At 41.5% G+C, this 15848-nt stretch overlaps 1 protein-coding gene across 2 annotated transcripts; it reads left to right on the top strand.

Moving 5' to 3' along the window:
* Positions 1-710: 710 nt before the first annotated feature.
* Positions 711-5106, top strand: LOC123723991 (inhibitor of nuclear factor kappa-B kinase subunit alpha). Of its 2 annotated transcripts, XM_045702621.1 has the most exons (11): positions 711-870; positions 2470-2593; positions 2752-2903; positions 2997-3058; positions 3192-3301; positions 3394-3443; positions 3554-3662; positions 3789-3936; positions 4500-4591; positions 4713-4812; positions 4907-5106. In XM_045702621.1, coding segments are annotated over exons 2-11 (903 nt in total). In that variant the 5' UTR covers positions 711-870; positions 2470-2591; the 3' UTR covers positions 4985-5106. The 2 variants fall into 2 exon arrangements, with proteins under 2 accessions (XP_045558577.1, XP_045558578.1); XM_045702622.1 differs by lacking the exon at positions 711-870 and having other exon boundaries at positions 898-2593.
* Positions 5107-15848: the final 10742 nt, after the last annotated feature.

Raw genomic sequence — 15848 nt, 5'->3', positions numbered from 1 at the left:
ATTGTCAGACAGGGCACTTCCTGTGTGGAATCTTCTCAGGTTTTGGCCTGCCATATGAGTTCTGTTATACTCACAGACACCATTCAAACAGTTTTAGAAACTTTAGAGTGTTATCTATCCACTAATTATATGCATATTCTCGTTTCTGGGCAAGAGTAGTAACCAGTTTAAATCGGGTACTTTTTTTATCCGGCCGTGCAAATACTGCCCCCTAGCCCCAACAGGTTAAAGTAATGATGAACTGTTGTTTCTCTTTGCTTATTTGAGCTGTTTTTACCATAACATGGACTTGTTCTTTTACCAAATCGGGTTACGGTATTTTCGGTTTACCCTCCCCTCCACCTTGTAACAACACAACTGACTGGCTCAAATGCATAAATAATGAAATAAATTCCACAAATGAACTTTTAAGAAGGCACACCTGTTAATTGAAATGCATTCCAGGTGACTATGAAGCTGGTTGAGAGAATGGCAAGAGTGTGGGAAACTGTCAAGGCAAAGGGTGGCTATTTGAAGAATCTCAAATATAAAATATATTTTGATTTGTTTAACACCTTTTTGGTTACTATGTGATTCCATATGTGTTATTTCGTAGTTTTGATGTCTTCACTTATTCTACAATGTAGAAAATAGTAAAAAATAAAGAAAAACCCTTGAATGAGTAGGTGTCCTTAAACGTTTGACCGGTAGTGTACACACACCCATGTCAAATCACACACACACTTGCTTACACACACACACACTGACATGTTTTCATTTCTCTCCAGCGAGGCTGGGACAGCGCCATAGTCTACCTGTTTGATAAGAGTCTGACTAAATACTCTGGACCTTTCAATGCCCGACCCCTGCCTGACAGCGTCAACTTCATAGGTAGGCATCACAACTACACTATCCCATAGGTAGGCATCAGAACTACACAACCCTCTAGGTAGGGCTGGGCGATTATGGCCAAAATATAATTTCACTGTATTTTTCACATTTGTTTTGGTATTTTATGTTTTTGAATAATACAAATTCAAAATTTAGTTTTGAGTACTGCGTGACCCTAGGGTGACAACATATACATTCTAAGTGATTTCAATGGGTCTTCCTCCATTCGGATTTGTTTTATATTGTTCAATTAAACAAATGTTCTGCATTTTCATATTTGTTTTCCTGCTCATTTGAGATCATCTCCACACTGCCATGTAGGGCTACACGATATTGGCCAAAAAATCTCTGATTTAAATAAAAAATAGGTTTTACCAAATGTTGCAGTTGAGATTTTGACTTTCGATTTAGATTAAAACACTTGGGTGAGCTATTGAAGTCATGGAAATATAATGATTATTTTAATTCTATAGTTAGAATATAATAGTAGGCACTTTGAATACTCTGTATGACATGACAATGAATTAAAGTGCCAGGGAGGAGTTATTGTGACACGGTAGGAACCAAAGTGTTGGTCAATGTTTCCTACGGTACCCTATAGTCTTTGGCTACATTAAATGTTTTCTCTTAGCTACTTCATGTAGGTAACTTATTCCTGCTTCGCCTAATCCTCTTCGGTTTAGAAGATACTGTTACACAAACAACATGCTGATTTAGGCCTACACCATAACTGGTATCAGGCTGTATTAGCTAGCTATGTTTGCTCCGACTTGGTACATTTATTAGCTAGCCAGCTAACTAGCTATTAGCATTAGCGGCTAACAGGATTTAGGCACAACATGCTTTGAAAAGACAAACTAGCTGTTTGCAGATATTGTAATTATAGAGGTCTAGTGGATTTTTAGTAAGACACAAAGTGGAAACAGCATGGTTGTCATCAACATTGTTGCATGATATGCATTGACCATGCAGACTGAACGCAAGTGTGTCCTGGTCGAGCAACAACAACATGCGCTCCTTGAGTAACAGGGGGCGGGGCTTGATCTGTGTAGAAAGCGTATATTATAAAAATGTACCTTACACATGGCGTATCACATTTAACAAACCAAACATTAAAATACCATTATAGAAGATAAAGTAAAAACCCAAACCGGTCTGTGCATCAATACCTGTATATTGTAAAATACGGTATACCACCCAGCCCTACCTCCTAGGTAGGCTTCACAACTACACAACCCCATAGGTAGGCTTCACAACTACACAATCCCATAGGTAGGCATCACAATTTAACAACTCCATAGGTACTGTAGGCTTAAAAATCTGCCAAGACTATCACTATATGCTCTTCCCAATGTGAGTATTCTTTGATGCAGGGTAAAAATTGGGAAAAGCTAATAGCAAGTCTGGACAAAATGTAATTCTGTTAACCTCATCCCCAGGCTATTGACAAAGTGCAGATACAGTAAATGTCTGGGAATGATATTACAATTCTATTGAAGTTGATGTCTGTAAGCAGGAAGTCGCCCTGCTATGTATGATGATGTCATATTGCTGCTGTGTCTAAATGTGACTGTTCCTCGCTGTGCGTGTATGTGTTAGTGAGGGAGACGAAGACCCAGCTGCCTCTTGCTGCTCTAAGGAAGGTGTGGGGAGAGGCGGTTAGCTATGTCTGTGGTCTGAGAGGGGACTACAGCAGACTGTACCAGGGACAGAGAGCTGCCATGTAGGTGCACACACACACACACACACACAAATGCGGCACAGACACACTTGTACACACTCACACATAGGCATGGCACAAACACACACACGCTTGCCTTTCTGCCCTCATTCTCAACCTTGTGTGTGTGTGTGTGTGTGTGTGTGTGTGGGCACATGTAGGTTGAGTCTGCTGCGCTACAACACCAACCTGACGCGGTATAAGATCGTGTTGTTTAGCCAGTCTCAGCAGCTCAGAGCCAAACTGGCCTTCTTCACCACCAGCATACAACAAGACCTACAGCACTACGACCAGCAGAGAGACACTGGCATCTGTAAGCTGTGTGTGTGTGTGTGTGTGTGTGTGTGTGTGTGTGTGTGTGTGTGTGTTGTACTGACTGTTTTCTGAACTCTGACCAAACCTGTAGCCTCTGAGAAGTTGCTGAAAGCCTGGCAGGACAATGAACAGAAAGCTGCTGCCTTTACACAGGTACTATACTATAGTTTTGTATGACAGCTGTCTACTCTACCAACAGCTTCTGCTAGCATGTATGGACTGTGAGAGAAGCATTTGATGGCATAGCTTCAGTGTCTGTGTGCATGCATCGGTATGTGTGTGTTAGGTATCAGAGGTGGGCTATCTGGATGAGGAGATAGTGTGTCTCCACTCTGAGATCGTGGAGCTGCAGAGGAGTCCGTTTGCCAGGAGACAAGCTGACATTATGGAACAACTGTAGGTGTCTCACATAATTCTACAGCTTTGAAAACTTTCTATGAAATGGACAAAGTATCGTTTTGTAAATAAATATGTTTGTGTGGTTTCAGGGAGGAAAAGGCCATTGAACTTTACAAGCAGCTGAAGGCCAAATGCAAGAGTGAGTAGAACCACTTCAGCACAATACTGATCTAGTATAGGCTGGTAGAGGTGTGTCTGTGTGAGAATGTGGATTCTCATTGGCTGTACTGGTTTTGTGTGTGTGCGCAGGTCCAGACCCCCCTCATGGCTACAGTGACAGTTCAGAGATGGTGAAGACCATTGTCCAGACAGTCCAGAACCAGGACCGAATCCTCAGAGACCTGTACACACACCTCAGGTACACACACACACACTCCTCAAGTACACATGCACACACCTGTACACCTACCCTTTTCTCTTTCTCCCTCCCTCTAGTAAGCCAACACCCTTTTCTCTTTCTCTCCCTCCATCTCCTTCCCTCTAGTAAGATCTTGGAATGTAAGCGTCGTATTGTAGCATTGTTTCCTAAGCTGGAGGGGGCAGTGGAAAGCATCAAGGCAGCAGAGGCTGCGGTCATGACTATGCAGATGAAGAGACAGAGAGAGTTCTGGCACCTGCTCAAGATTGCCTGTGTAAGTAAATGTGTGCACAAACACACAACTCCTGTTTATAGGCACACAGCCCAACAAACACCAGCAGTACAGTGTTATTACTGTTGTCATCAGTTTTCTTTACATGGTTGGGAAGGTTACTTTCTAAATGTAATCCATTAGTAACTAGTTACCTGTCAAATCGTAATCTTTAGGACTATCCAAACTTTGTAACGTAATCTGATTACTTTCAGTTACTTTTGGATTACTTTCCCCTCGAGACATAAGGATCCATCAAACGCATTTGGTGTGTCATCATAGTGGTCTCTGACTTGTGGTCAGACTCGCTCAATGGAACAAACTTAAACTAGCGCTTTTTTTTCAATGCTGAATTTAATGTAATTGAGAACCAAAAGTGTCATAATGTATGTTTCTTTTTTTTCACAAACTTTTTAAAAGTAATCGGTGAAGTAATCAAATCGCTTGTCAAAAGTAACTGGAATCTGTTTACAAGTTTTTTTTTTTGCTGATAATGTAACTGATTAGTTTGTTTTTTTTGTAATCCGACTACAACCCGGGTCTTTACTATTTTATTTTGTGTGTAGGCCCAGAATGGCAGTCACAACTCTCTAACCCCCAGCTCAAACGCCTCTAGTCCCCCTCCTCTCACCATGAACCCACTAGGACACACACACAGGTAAGACCATACTAAGTAACTAACGTAGTAATGTAATATGATCTCTAAGACCACCCTTTACAGTTCTACCAAAGAGTAACAAATGACAAAATAACCCCCTTTGCACCATTCATGTTCTCAGTGAGTCAGTACGCCACCTACTGGATGAGAACCAGCGTTACCTGAGTCAGCTGACCTCTCTACTGCAGGAGACCTCACAGGACAAAACATGCAGTATCATGGTGCGTCCACGAGACTTGGGTGTGAGTGTGTGTGAGGGGGGGGGGGCCGGTTCTGTGTGTATCCTGACTGACCCCTTGCCTATCTCCGATGCAGGACCAGGACTGGAGTTGGACTCAGTATGGATCTGTGGTTGACCCAACCCTAGAGACTCTAGACACACACACGCACTAATAATGTGTGGGTTGACTCATAATCCGCAGTCCCTGTGGTTATATCCACAGGGTGGGCGGATATAGGGTCATGAAATATTGTGTGGATGAAGGGTGGGGGGCGGGCGGGTTGAATAAAGAGAAAATACATTTTTAAAAATCTATAAATGTATCATTCTTGTGCAAGTTATATCTCTATAGGCTACATTGAGGTTTTTCTTTCATTATTTTGAGGCTTTCTGGCATTAGTGCATAAGCCTAAGCTTTAGGGCCTAACTGTATGTGTGCCAAATACCCTACCCGCCTATTGCCAAATGCTTTTGGGAATAGGCAGAAAAACTGGCGTTTTCACAGCTTTCTACTTCCTTACAAACGGTCAAACTGATGTAATTTGGACATTTTGCACAAAAAAAGGGAAAGTAGTTTTTTTTTTTTTTATTATTGCATTTTCTCCCCGGTCCCTCTCTTCTCCGCGAAAGAACTTTACCGGTGTCAACTAGATTTAATTCTATCGATTTGTGACATTCTGAACAATAATATATTTTGTGACCGAAGAGAAGCTGCATGTATCAACTCAAGTTTTATTGGTCAAATACACATGGTTAGCAGATGTTATTGTGAGTGTAGCGAAATGCTTGTGCTTCTAGTTCCAACAGTGCAGCAATATCTATAAAGTAATATCTATCAATTCCTCCACAACTGCTTAATACACGCAAGTCTAACTAAGGAATAGAATAAGAATATATAAATACAGTTGAAGTCAGAGGTTTACATGCACCTTAGCCAAATACATTTAAACTCAGTTTTTCACAATTCCTGACATTTAATCCTAGTAAAAATTCCCTGTCTTAGGTCAGTTAGGATCACCACTTTATTTTGAGAATGTGAAATGTCAGAATAATAGTAGAGAATTATTTCTTTCAGCTTTTATTTCTTTCATCACATTCTGAGTGGGTCAGAAGTTTACATACACTCAAATTAGTATTTGGTAGCATTGCCTTTAAATTGTTTAACTTGGGTCAAACATTTCGGGTAGCCTTCCACAAGCTTCCCACAATAAGTTGGGTGAATTTTGGCCCATTCCTCCTGACAGCTGGTGTAACTGAGTCAGGTTTGTAGGCCTCCTTGCTCGCACACACTTTTTCAGTTCTGCCCACACATTTTCTATAGGACTGAGGTCAGGGCTTTGTGATGGCCACTCCAATACTTTGACTTTGTTGTCCTTAAGCCATTTTGCCTCAACTTTGGAAGTGTCCTTGGGGTCATTGTCCATTTGGAAGACCCATTTGCGACCAAGCTTTAACTTCCTGACTGATGTCTTGAGATGTTGCTTCAACATAATTTTCCTTTCCTCATGATGCCACCTATTTTGTGAAGTGAACCAGCCCCTCCTGCAGCAAAGCACCCCCACAACATGATGCTGCCACCCCCGTGCTTCACGGTTGGGATTAGTGTTTTTCGGCTTGCAAGCCTCCCCCTTTTTCCTCCAAACATAATGATGGTCATTATATCCAAACAGTTCTATTTTTGTTTCATCAGACCAGAGGACATTTCTCCAAAAAGTACGATCTTTGTCCCCATGTGTAGTTGCAAACTGTAGTCTGGCTTTTTTATGCCGGTTTTGGAGCAGTGGCTTCTTCCTTGCTGAGCGGCCTTTCAGGTTATGTCGATATAGGACTCGTTTTACTGTGGATATAGATACTTTCTACCTGTTTCCTCCAGCATCTTCACAAGGTCCTTTGCTGTTGTTCTGGGATTGATTTGCACTTTTCGCACCAAAGTACGTTCATCTCTAGGAGACAGAACGCGTCTCCTTCCTGAGCGGTATGACGGCTGCGTGGTCCCATGGTGTTTATACTTGCATACTATTGTTTGTACAGATGAATGTGGTACCTTCAGGCGTTTGAAAATTGCTCCCAAGGATGAACCAGACTTGTGGAGGTCTACAATTATTCTTCTTAGGTCTTGGCAGATTTCTTTAGATTTTCCCATGATGTCAAGCAAAGAGGTACTGGGTTTGAAGGTAAGCATTGAAATACATCCACAGGTACACCTCCAATTGACTCAAATTATGTAATTTAGCCTATCAGAAGCTTCTAAAGCCATTACATCATTTTCTGGAATTTTCCTGTTTAAAGGCACAGTCAACTTAGTGGATACAGTGAATTATACGTGAAATAATCTGTCTGTAAACAATTGTTGGAAAAATGACTTGTGTCATGCACAAAGTAGATGTGCTAACCGATTTGCCAAAACTATAATTTGTTAACAAGAAATTTGTGGAGTGTAAAACGAATTTTAATGACTCCAACCTAAGTGAATGTAATCTTTCGACTTCAACTGTATATACTACAGAGTCAGCACATTTATCCCAAGACAATGCAGTGTGGTCATTGTAAAGTTTTTTGTCATGTTTCAAGTGTTTGCAGAAGGGAGAAGCCGAGATGTCCAAATTGTGGAAAAGATCATATGTGTTGTAAAAGTGGGGAAAATGTGACATGTTGCAATTGCAGTGGGAACCATGAAGCTACATCTTTCGATTGCCCGACAAGGGTGAAAGAGAATGAGGTGGCCAAAGTCAGGGCTGTCCAAAGCATTTCATATGCAGCAGCTGTTTAAAGGCATCAGGGTTTGAATGGTGCTCCTGAAGAGTCCATGGTGGTGGATAGGCCTTCACTGCAGGCTGCAGGGGTTGCCTTTCACCAGCGGATTAAGTTAGTTTCCATATCACATGGATTTTCTTTTTAACATGTTTTGGTTTTTCAACCCATCCAGTTCGTGGTGGCAATACACTTTTTTTGGGTTGTAGTCCACCATAAAACCCACAGAAGAAGGAGACCTGTGGGAGTGACTGGAACTGCAACAGTCTTTTGACCATACCATGTTGTTTGTTTCTTTGGTTTAATGATCGGGATTCGTTTTGGTAGAATTCTATGTATTTGTATATGAAGAAGAACGACAAATACATTTATTTTTCAACTTAAATCAAACTCTGGACATTGGATTTGTATGCGTCGAGACTAACATTTCACCACTCTCCATTGTGGCTAAATGATTAGAATGGAAATTGTATTGGGACAATTATATTGTAACATTTTGGCACTACATTTAGTCAAAATATTACGCTGGAAAAGACTAAGTTAGAATTGAAAAACTGGATTGTTTGGAAAGACAGATAAGCAATGAACAAGGGACTCACGCGACCTCAAGACTATGGCGTAGAAAAGACTCACTTAGGTATGCAAAGTAGTCTAACAAGCGCACAAACTTTTGGATTGATTAATGGGTACATTTAAGTGTATGGCTACATTTATCATGTATTCAAAGTAATGGAAAGTTTGCTATTGGGGTGATTTATTTGGACAAAGGATTGAATGCATAGAATCCGATTTCCCATATCCACTTCCTAATTCATTGAAGTGTGATATTAATTATATAGTGACACTGTTAAAGGAGCACCGGATCGCTTATTGATCTATGTTCATGGTTGCATATCGAAATATATATTATGATAGTCTATTGAGGGAATATGGCTGAAGATAATTATACCACTGCAGATAGCGTTGTGTTTTGGGGCGACATGGCGCTAGTGGAGGAGCTTTAATCAGAAAAGGCCTTGGAGAAAGTTTCCCAAATGTGCAAATCCAGAAGGGGTAAACTGGGAAAGCCTGCTCGCAAAATGAGCATTGGTACTGATCTGATGACTGTCAATAATAATCCAGACAAGCTTCAATGCCATACAACTCTCCTTCCGTGGCCTACAACTGCTCCTAAATACAAGTAAAACTAAAATGCATGCTCTTCAACCGATCGCTGCCTGCACCTGCCCGCCCGTCCAGCATCACTACTCTGGACGGTTCTGACTTAGAATATGTGGACAACTACAAATACCTAGGTGTCTGGTTAGACTGTAAACTCTCCTTCCAGACTCACATAAAACATCTCCAATCCAAAGTTAAATCTAGAATTGGCTTCCTATTTCGCAACAAAGCATCCTTCACTCATGCTGCCAAACATACCCTCGTAAAACTGACCATCTTACCGATCCTCGACTTTGGCGATGTCATTTACAAAATAGCCTCCAACACCCTACTCAACAAATTGGATGCAGTCTATCACAGTGCCATCCGTTTTGTCACCAAAGCCCCATATACTACCCACCACTGCGACCTGTACGCTCTCGTTGGCTGGCCCTCGCTTCATACTCGTCGCCAAACCCACTGGCTCAAGGTCATCTACAAGACCCTGCTAGGTAAAGTCCCGCCTTATCTCTGCTCGCTGGTCACCATAGCTGCACCCACCCGTAGCACGCGTTCCAGCAGGTATATCTCACTTGTCACCCCCAAAGCCAATTCCTCCTTTGGCCGCCTCTCCTTTCAGTTCTCTACTGCCAATGACTGGAACGAACTACAAAAATCTCTGAAACTGGAAACACTTATCTCCCTCACTAGTTTTAAGCACCAGCTGTCAGAGCAGCTCACAGATCAGTGCACCTGTACATAGCCCATCTATAAATAGCCAAACATCTACCTCTTCCCCTACAGTATTTATTTATTTATTTTGCTCCTTTGCACCACAGTATTTCTACTTTGTACACTCATTTACTGTCAAATCTACCATTCCAGTGTTTTTAATTGCTATATTGTATTTACTTCGCCACCATGGCCTATTTATTGCCTTTACCTCCATTATTTCACCTCATTTGCTCACATTGTATATAGACTTATTTATCTACTGTATTATTGATTGTATGTTTGTTTTACTCCATGTGTAACTCTGTTGTTACAGTGAGGGGAAAAAAGTATTTGATCCCCTGCTGAATTTGTACGTTTGCCCACTGACAAAGTAATGATCAGTCTAGAATTTTAATGGTAGGTTTATTTGAACAGTGAGAGACAGAATAACAACAAAAAAATCCAGAAAAACGCATGTCAAAAATGTTATAACTTGATTTGCATTTTAATGAGGGAAATAAGTATTTGACCCCCTCTCAATCAAAAAGATTTCTGGCTCCCAGGTGTATTTTATACAGGTAACGAGCTGAGATTAGGAGCACACTCTTAAAGGGAGTGCTCCTAATCTCAGTTTGTTACCTGTATAAAAGACACCTGTCCACAGAAGCAATCAATCAATCAGATTCCAAACTCTCCACCATGGCCAAGACCATAGAGCACTCCAAGGATGTCAGGGACAAGATTGTAGACCTACACAAGGCTGGAATGGGCTACAAGACCATCGCCAAGCAGCTTGGTGAGAAGGTGACAACAGTTGGTGCGATTATTCGCAAATGGAAGAAACACAAAAGAACTGTCAGTCTCCCTCGGCCTGGGGCTCCATGCAAGATCTCACCTCGTGGAGTTGCAATGATCATGAGAACGGTGAGGAATCAGCCCAGAACTACAAGGGAGGATCTTGTCAATGATCTCAAGGCAGCTGGGACCATAGTCACCAAGAAAACAATTGGTAACACACTTCGCCGTGAAGGACTGAAATCCTGCAGCGCCCGCAAGGTCCCCCTGCTCATGAAAGCACATATACATGCCCGTCTGAAGATTGCCAATGAATATCTGAATGATTCAGAGGACAACTGGTGAAAGTGTTGTGGTCAGATGAGACCAAAATGGAGCTCTTTGGCATCAACTCAACTCGCTGTGTTTGGAGGAGGAGGAATGCTGCCTATGACCCCAAGAACACCATTCCCACCATCGAACATGGAGGTGGAAACATTATGCTTTGGGGGTGTTTTTCTGCTAAGGGGACAGGACAACTTCACCGCATCAATGGGACGATGGATGGGGCCATGTACCGTCAAATCTTGGGTGAGAACCTCCTTTCCTTCAGCCAGGGCATTGAAAATGGGTCGTGGATGGGTATTCCAGCATGACAATGACCCAAGGCAACAAAGGAGTGGCTCAAGAAGAAGCACATTAAGGTCATGGAGTGGCCTAGCCTCTCTCCAGACCTTAATCCCATAGAAAATCTGTGGAGGGAGCTGAAGGTTCGAGTTGCCAAACATTAGCCTCGAAACCTAAATGACTTGGAGAAGATCTGCAAAGAGGAGTGGGACAAAATCCCTCCTGAGATGTGTGCAAACCTGGTGGCCAACTACAAGAAACGTCTGACCTCTGTGATTGCCGACAAGGGTTTTGCCACCAAGTACTAAGTCATGTTTTGCAGAGGGGTCAAATACTTATTTCCCTCATTAATATGCAAATCATTTTATAACATTTTTGACATGGATTTTTCTGGATTTTTTTGTTGTTATTCTGTCTCTCACTCTCTCAAGAAACCTACCATTAAAATTATAGACTGATCATTTCTTTGTCAGTGGGCAAATGTACAAAATCAGCAGGGGATCAAATACTTTTTTCCCCTCACTGTATATGTGTCGAACTGCTTTGCTTTATCTTGGCCAGGTCGCAGTTGTAAAAAAGAACTTGTTCTCAACTTGCCTACCTGGTTAAATAAAGGTGAAATAAAAAAAATAAGAATATTGAAAAAAGTAAAAAAAAAAAAAATCCATGTTCCAGTTTAGTGAAATGTTGAATGGATTAAAATAGAATCAAAAAATGATCACCTGTCAGGAGACAGGTAGCCTAGTGGTTAGAGTGTTGGACTAGTAACCGAAAGGTTGCAAGATCAGATCCCCGAGCTGACAAGGTAAAAATCTGTCCTTCTGCCCCTGAACAAGGCAGTTAACCCACTGTTCCTAGGCCGTCATTGAAAATAAGAATTCGTTCTTAACCGACTTGCCTAGTTAAATAAATAAAACATGATACCTGAGGATGAAATTAACAATGATATGTTGAATTGGTATGAACCCAAATGGTAGCATATTTAGGCATTTCTTGTTACTGTGTCCCAATGGATCTCAGGTCCAGCACCAGAGAAACCTGATGAGAAAGATGTTAAACCAACTGACAGTGAGTGTGTCCCAAACCTCCAGCCACAGGTCTATCAGGAGTTCACGCTCAGGGGTACCATCCTAAGCCTGCATCCGAGCAGAGCCTGAAAGAGCAGCATTAATAACAAAGGCTGCTGCTCTCAAGTACAAACACCATAGAGGATAACGAGGAGGAATTAAACCAACAAAAGATGTAACTGAGGAAAAGAATGGAGACGCTAGAGCTGCAAACTGAAATAGTAGCTGCCTCAACAAAACTCAGTTTTGACATCCGCAGGTGAAGAAAGGCCAACTCAACAAGACTAGATGGTGTCACGGCTCCTCCTCTGCAGTGCAGGGGCGGTTCCTCCTGCAGGCAGAGGAGGGTAGTTAGAGATTGGAGCTGGCGTGATTGGAGCCACCTGGGCTCAGGGTATAAAACTGCTCCACTAACCTCTCTCCCTGCTCCTCCAGGTATGATCCTGTTTTGTTTGTTCTTTTGTAGTTTTACGTAGTTTCCACTTAGTCATGTTCACACACACATATTCACGCATCCATGCACTTTACATACACCCTACATTATGACATTTCCACACCGCATTCCTTTTTATTTGTTTAGAGTTAGTTTTGTTTACAATAAAGAACCTTTTGATTTGGCCTATACCTGTTGTTGATGTCCCCTCATTTTTGCCACAGGCTATGAGCTGGCCTGTGACAAGTGGGGGCTTGTCCGTAAGTTAAAGTTGATTGTACTTTAGTCTTACTTTAGTATTTTAGTTGACTTTAACATTTTGTCATAGTTGGTTAAGGTTTTGTCTAGATTGTTTTTGCTTTAATATTGATACGTTTGTTTATTTGTAATTTGGCTTATTTGACTATTGTTTTAAAGTTAACTTAGTTTAGTTCAGGTTGCCACATTTTTTGTTTGAGGGGATGTTTTGGTTAGGCCAATATTGTTGGAGAGAGCGTTGAGAGCCATGTGTTAGTTTGGTAGCTAAATTTGGTTAAACAATTCACTCTGGGTTTTTGTTCAAGTGGGAGTCCTCTCCTGTTCAGGCTTATCAGCGAGTGTCAATAGGAGGCTCATGGTGTTTTTGTTTTAGGTGGCAGTGAACGTGGGTAGAGCTTCCCTTTTCCTTTTCCCCTACATCGGCTCGGGAGCACCTCCGTGGTTATGGGGGGGCCGCCAGTTTCTCGTTGTCTTTTCCACTCCACTGGTTTTGTGTGCACCACATGTGACTGCATGAAGACCAGGGCCAGTTAGTTAGTAGTTTTTGGAGGTTAGTGGGGTGTGGCTCCTGTCCTTGAACCCAGACTGACAGCAGGTGAGTTGTGTATTTTTTTGTTGTTGAGCATTTGTAATAGTTGTATTGGTTGAGGAAAATGTCTTCCATTCTGAGTAGTTTTGTTCAAGCTCCTTCAGAGGTAGCCTTAGAGTTGTGTACTAAGGAGCAGTTAATTGAAATTGCTGAACATTATCAGATTGAGATTTTTTTTTTTTTTTTTTTTATCAAGAGACTGTTAAAGCTTAATTAAAGCAGGGTCTTAAGGAAATAGGTTTTTTGGGGGTCAATCTGCTAGTAGTGAGGGTACAAGTTTTCAGTCTAGTCCTTCATTCACTTTTGGGCAGCAGCGGGAGCTGTTGCAAATGCAGTTGGAGATAGCATTTCTCAATCGCTCTAATAGACCAAAATAATTACCACAGTTTGATGTTTCACAGAATCTTTGTTTGTTGCCTAAATTTGAGTCAGATCCAGATACTTACTTTGCTTTATTTGAGCGTATTGCGGAAGCTAGAGCTTGGTCAGATTTGGACATGACTATGTTGTTGCAATGCGTACTTACAGGTAAAGCACGTGAGGCTTTTGTAGCACTGAGTGTAGCTGACAGTAAAGTGTATGCTAAAGTTAAATCAGCAGTTCTGAAGGTCTACGAGCTTGTGCCAGAGGCATATCTTCAACGTTTTTGTTACAGGAAAAAGCTAGATTCACAAACCTATTCTGAGTTTGTTTGTTTGATTTGACTAATGCATTTAATCGTTGGTGTACAGCTTCAGAAGTTAGTACTTTTCAGGATCTGTCTAAATTGATTGTGTTACAACAGTTCAAAAATTGTCTGACCAGGTTGCTACATGCATGAATGAACGTAAAGTTAAGTCTCCAAGTGATGCAGCAGTCCTTGCAGATGAGTACAGGCTAACACTTAAAAGCCATTTTGAGTCAAACAGTGACATGTACCATAAAAATAACTTTACTTCTAGGAATAGTAGGTCAACTTTTTTGGAGCTTCTTTCCAAAGGCCTCAGCAGAAGTTTGGGTCTGGAGGACTTAAAGCACCGGTTAATGCTAATACCTGTCGATACTATTTAGTTGAAGGACATTGGAAGAAAGATTGTCCTCTACTTAAATCAAAAAAGTCAGGTCAAGTTAAACCTGCTGTGATGGCAGCTTCTGTTACAGCCTCTGAACACCAGGGTGAGCTTTTTCAGCCACTAGTTGAGTTTGATTCTCAGTCTTCCCACAGATTTTTTTTCAGCCTTTATTTCAGATTGTGTAGTGTCCCTGAAAGATTGCAACCAAAATGTTTCGATCAAGATCTTAAGAGACACTGGAGCTTTAGATTCTTTTATTCTGGAATCTGTTTTGCTGTTCTCTAAGGAGTCTGATACTGGCAGATGTGTAATGGTACGTGGTATGGGTGTAGTTCCATTCTCTTCTCCTTTACATGAAGTTACCCTAAAATGTGGTCTGGTAGAGGGTGATGTAGATGTTGGGGTTAGACCCCAGTTGCCAGTAGAGGGAGTCCACATGATTTTGGGGAATGACTTGGCAGGTAGTAAGGTGTGGGCAGATGGCAAACTAAACCTCTTGATGTTACCCTAGGATAGGGGGCGCCACAGCGCATTTTGGAAAAAATTTGTGCACATTTTCAACGGCCTACTAATCAAACTCAGAAGCTAGGATTTGCATATAATTAATACCTGTGGATAGAAAACACCCTAAAGTTTCTAAAACTGTTTGAATGGTGTCTGTGAGTATAACAGAACTCATATGGCAGTCAAAACCCCGAGACCGATTGAACCAGGAAGTGGAATTCTGAATTGTGGACTCAACTTCACGTCGTTGCCTATTATTCACACCGTGAGCTATCGTTATTTGAGCACTTCCTATTGCTTCCACAAGATGTCGCCAGTCTTTACAAAGTGTTTTGAGCCTTCTACTGTCAACTCAGTGAATGAGACGAGTTGGAAATTGGTCACAGGGGGAGGGCCATCACCATTATGACGCCGGCGGCCCTGTCTACCCCCACCTTTGGAAACGTTTTGAAACACAATGAAATCGTCCCCCTCGAATCTTATTGGCTCTCTTGTTGAAACAGGCCCTGAAGATTTATGTTATACAACGTTTGACATGTTTGAACGAACCTAAATGGGGGAAAAAAAAATGTTTTCCGAAACGGCTGTCCCGCGGCCGGCAGAGCATTTGGATACAGCCTTCAGACGCGCTAACATCAGCAAGCTAATGGAACATAAAGGATGGACTTTTTCGACCGAAAATACATCTGTTGTGGACCTGGGATTCCTAGAAGTGCTTTCTGATGAAGACAACTAAAGGTAAGGGATTATTGACAATATTATACAACATTAGATGTGATATGCGATTGTTCCAAGATGGCGCCGAGCTGTATTTACTAGCTCATTTTCTGAGTATCGCATCCCCTTTTATCGCTAAGTGTGATTACCCAGTAAAGTTCTTTTTAAATCTGGTATGACAGGTGCTTTCAAGAGATATTCATCTATAAATCTTAGAATGACAATATTACATTTTTAAACATGTTTTCGAATAGTAATTCAGTAAATTGTAGCTCTGTTTCCCGGATTGCATTTGACTGGAAAATAGTTAGTCAACGTTACGCACCGATGTAAAATGCTGTTTTTATATATAGATATGAACTTTATTGAACAAAAGAATACATGCATTGTGTAACATGATGTCCTAGGTGT

Source organism: Salmo salar, chromosome ssa19, assembly GCF_905237065.1.
Source record: "Salmo salar chromosome ssa19, Ssal_v3.1, whole genome shotgun sequence".
NCBI classification, from domain to species: domain Eukaryota; kingdom Metazoa; phylum Chordata; class Actinopteri; order Salmoniformes; family Salmonidae; genus Salmo; species Salmo salar.
The sequence above is the reverse complement of the archived record's forward strand: the minus strand, read 5'-3'. Positions and strand labels throughout refer to the sequence as shown.

Bases quoted from the DNA above. Each gene is read 5' to 3' on its own strand.
- LOC123723991 (XM_045702621.1), top strand. The intron at 2,904-2,996 runs GTAAGCTGTGTG...CCAAACCTGTAG, and splicing joins GCAGAGAGACACTGGCATCT to CCTCTGAGAAGTTGCTGAAA. The intron at 4,592-4,712 runs GTAAGACCATAC...TCATGTTCTCAG, and splicing joins CCACTAGGACACACACACAG to TGAGTCAGTACGCCACCTAC.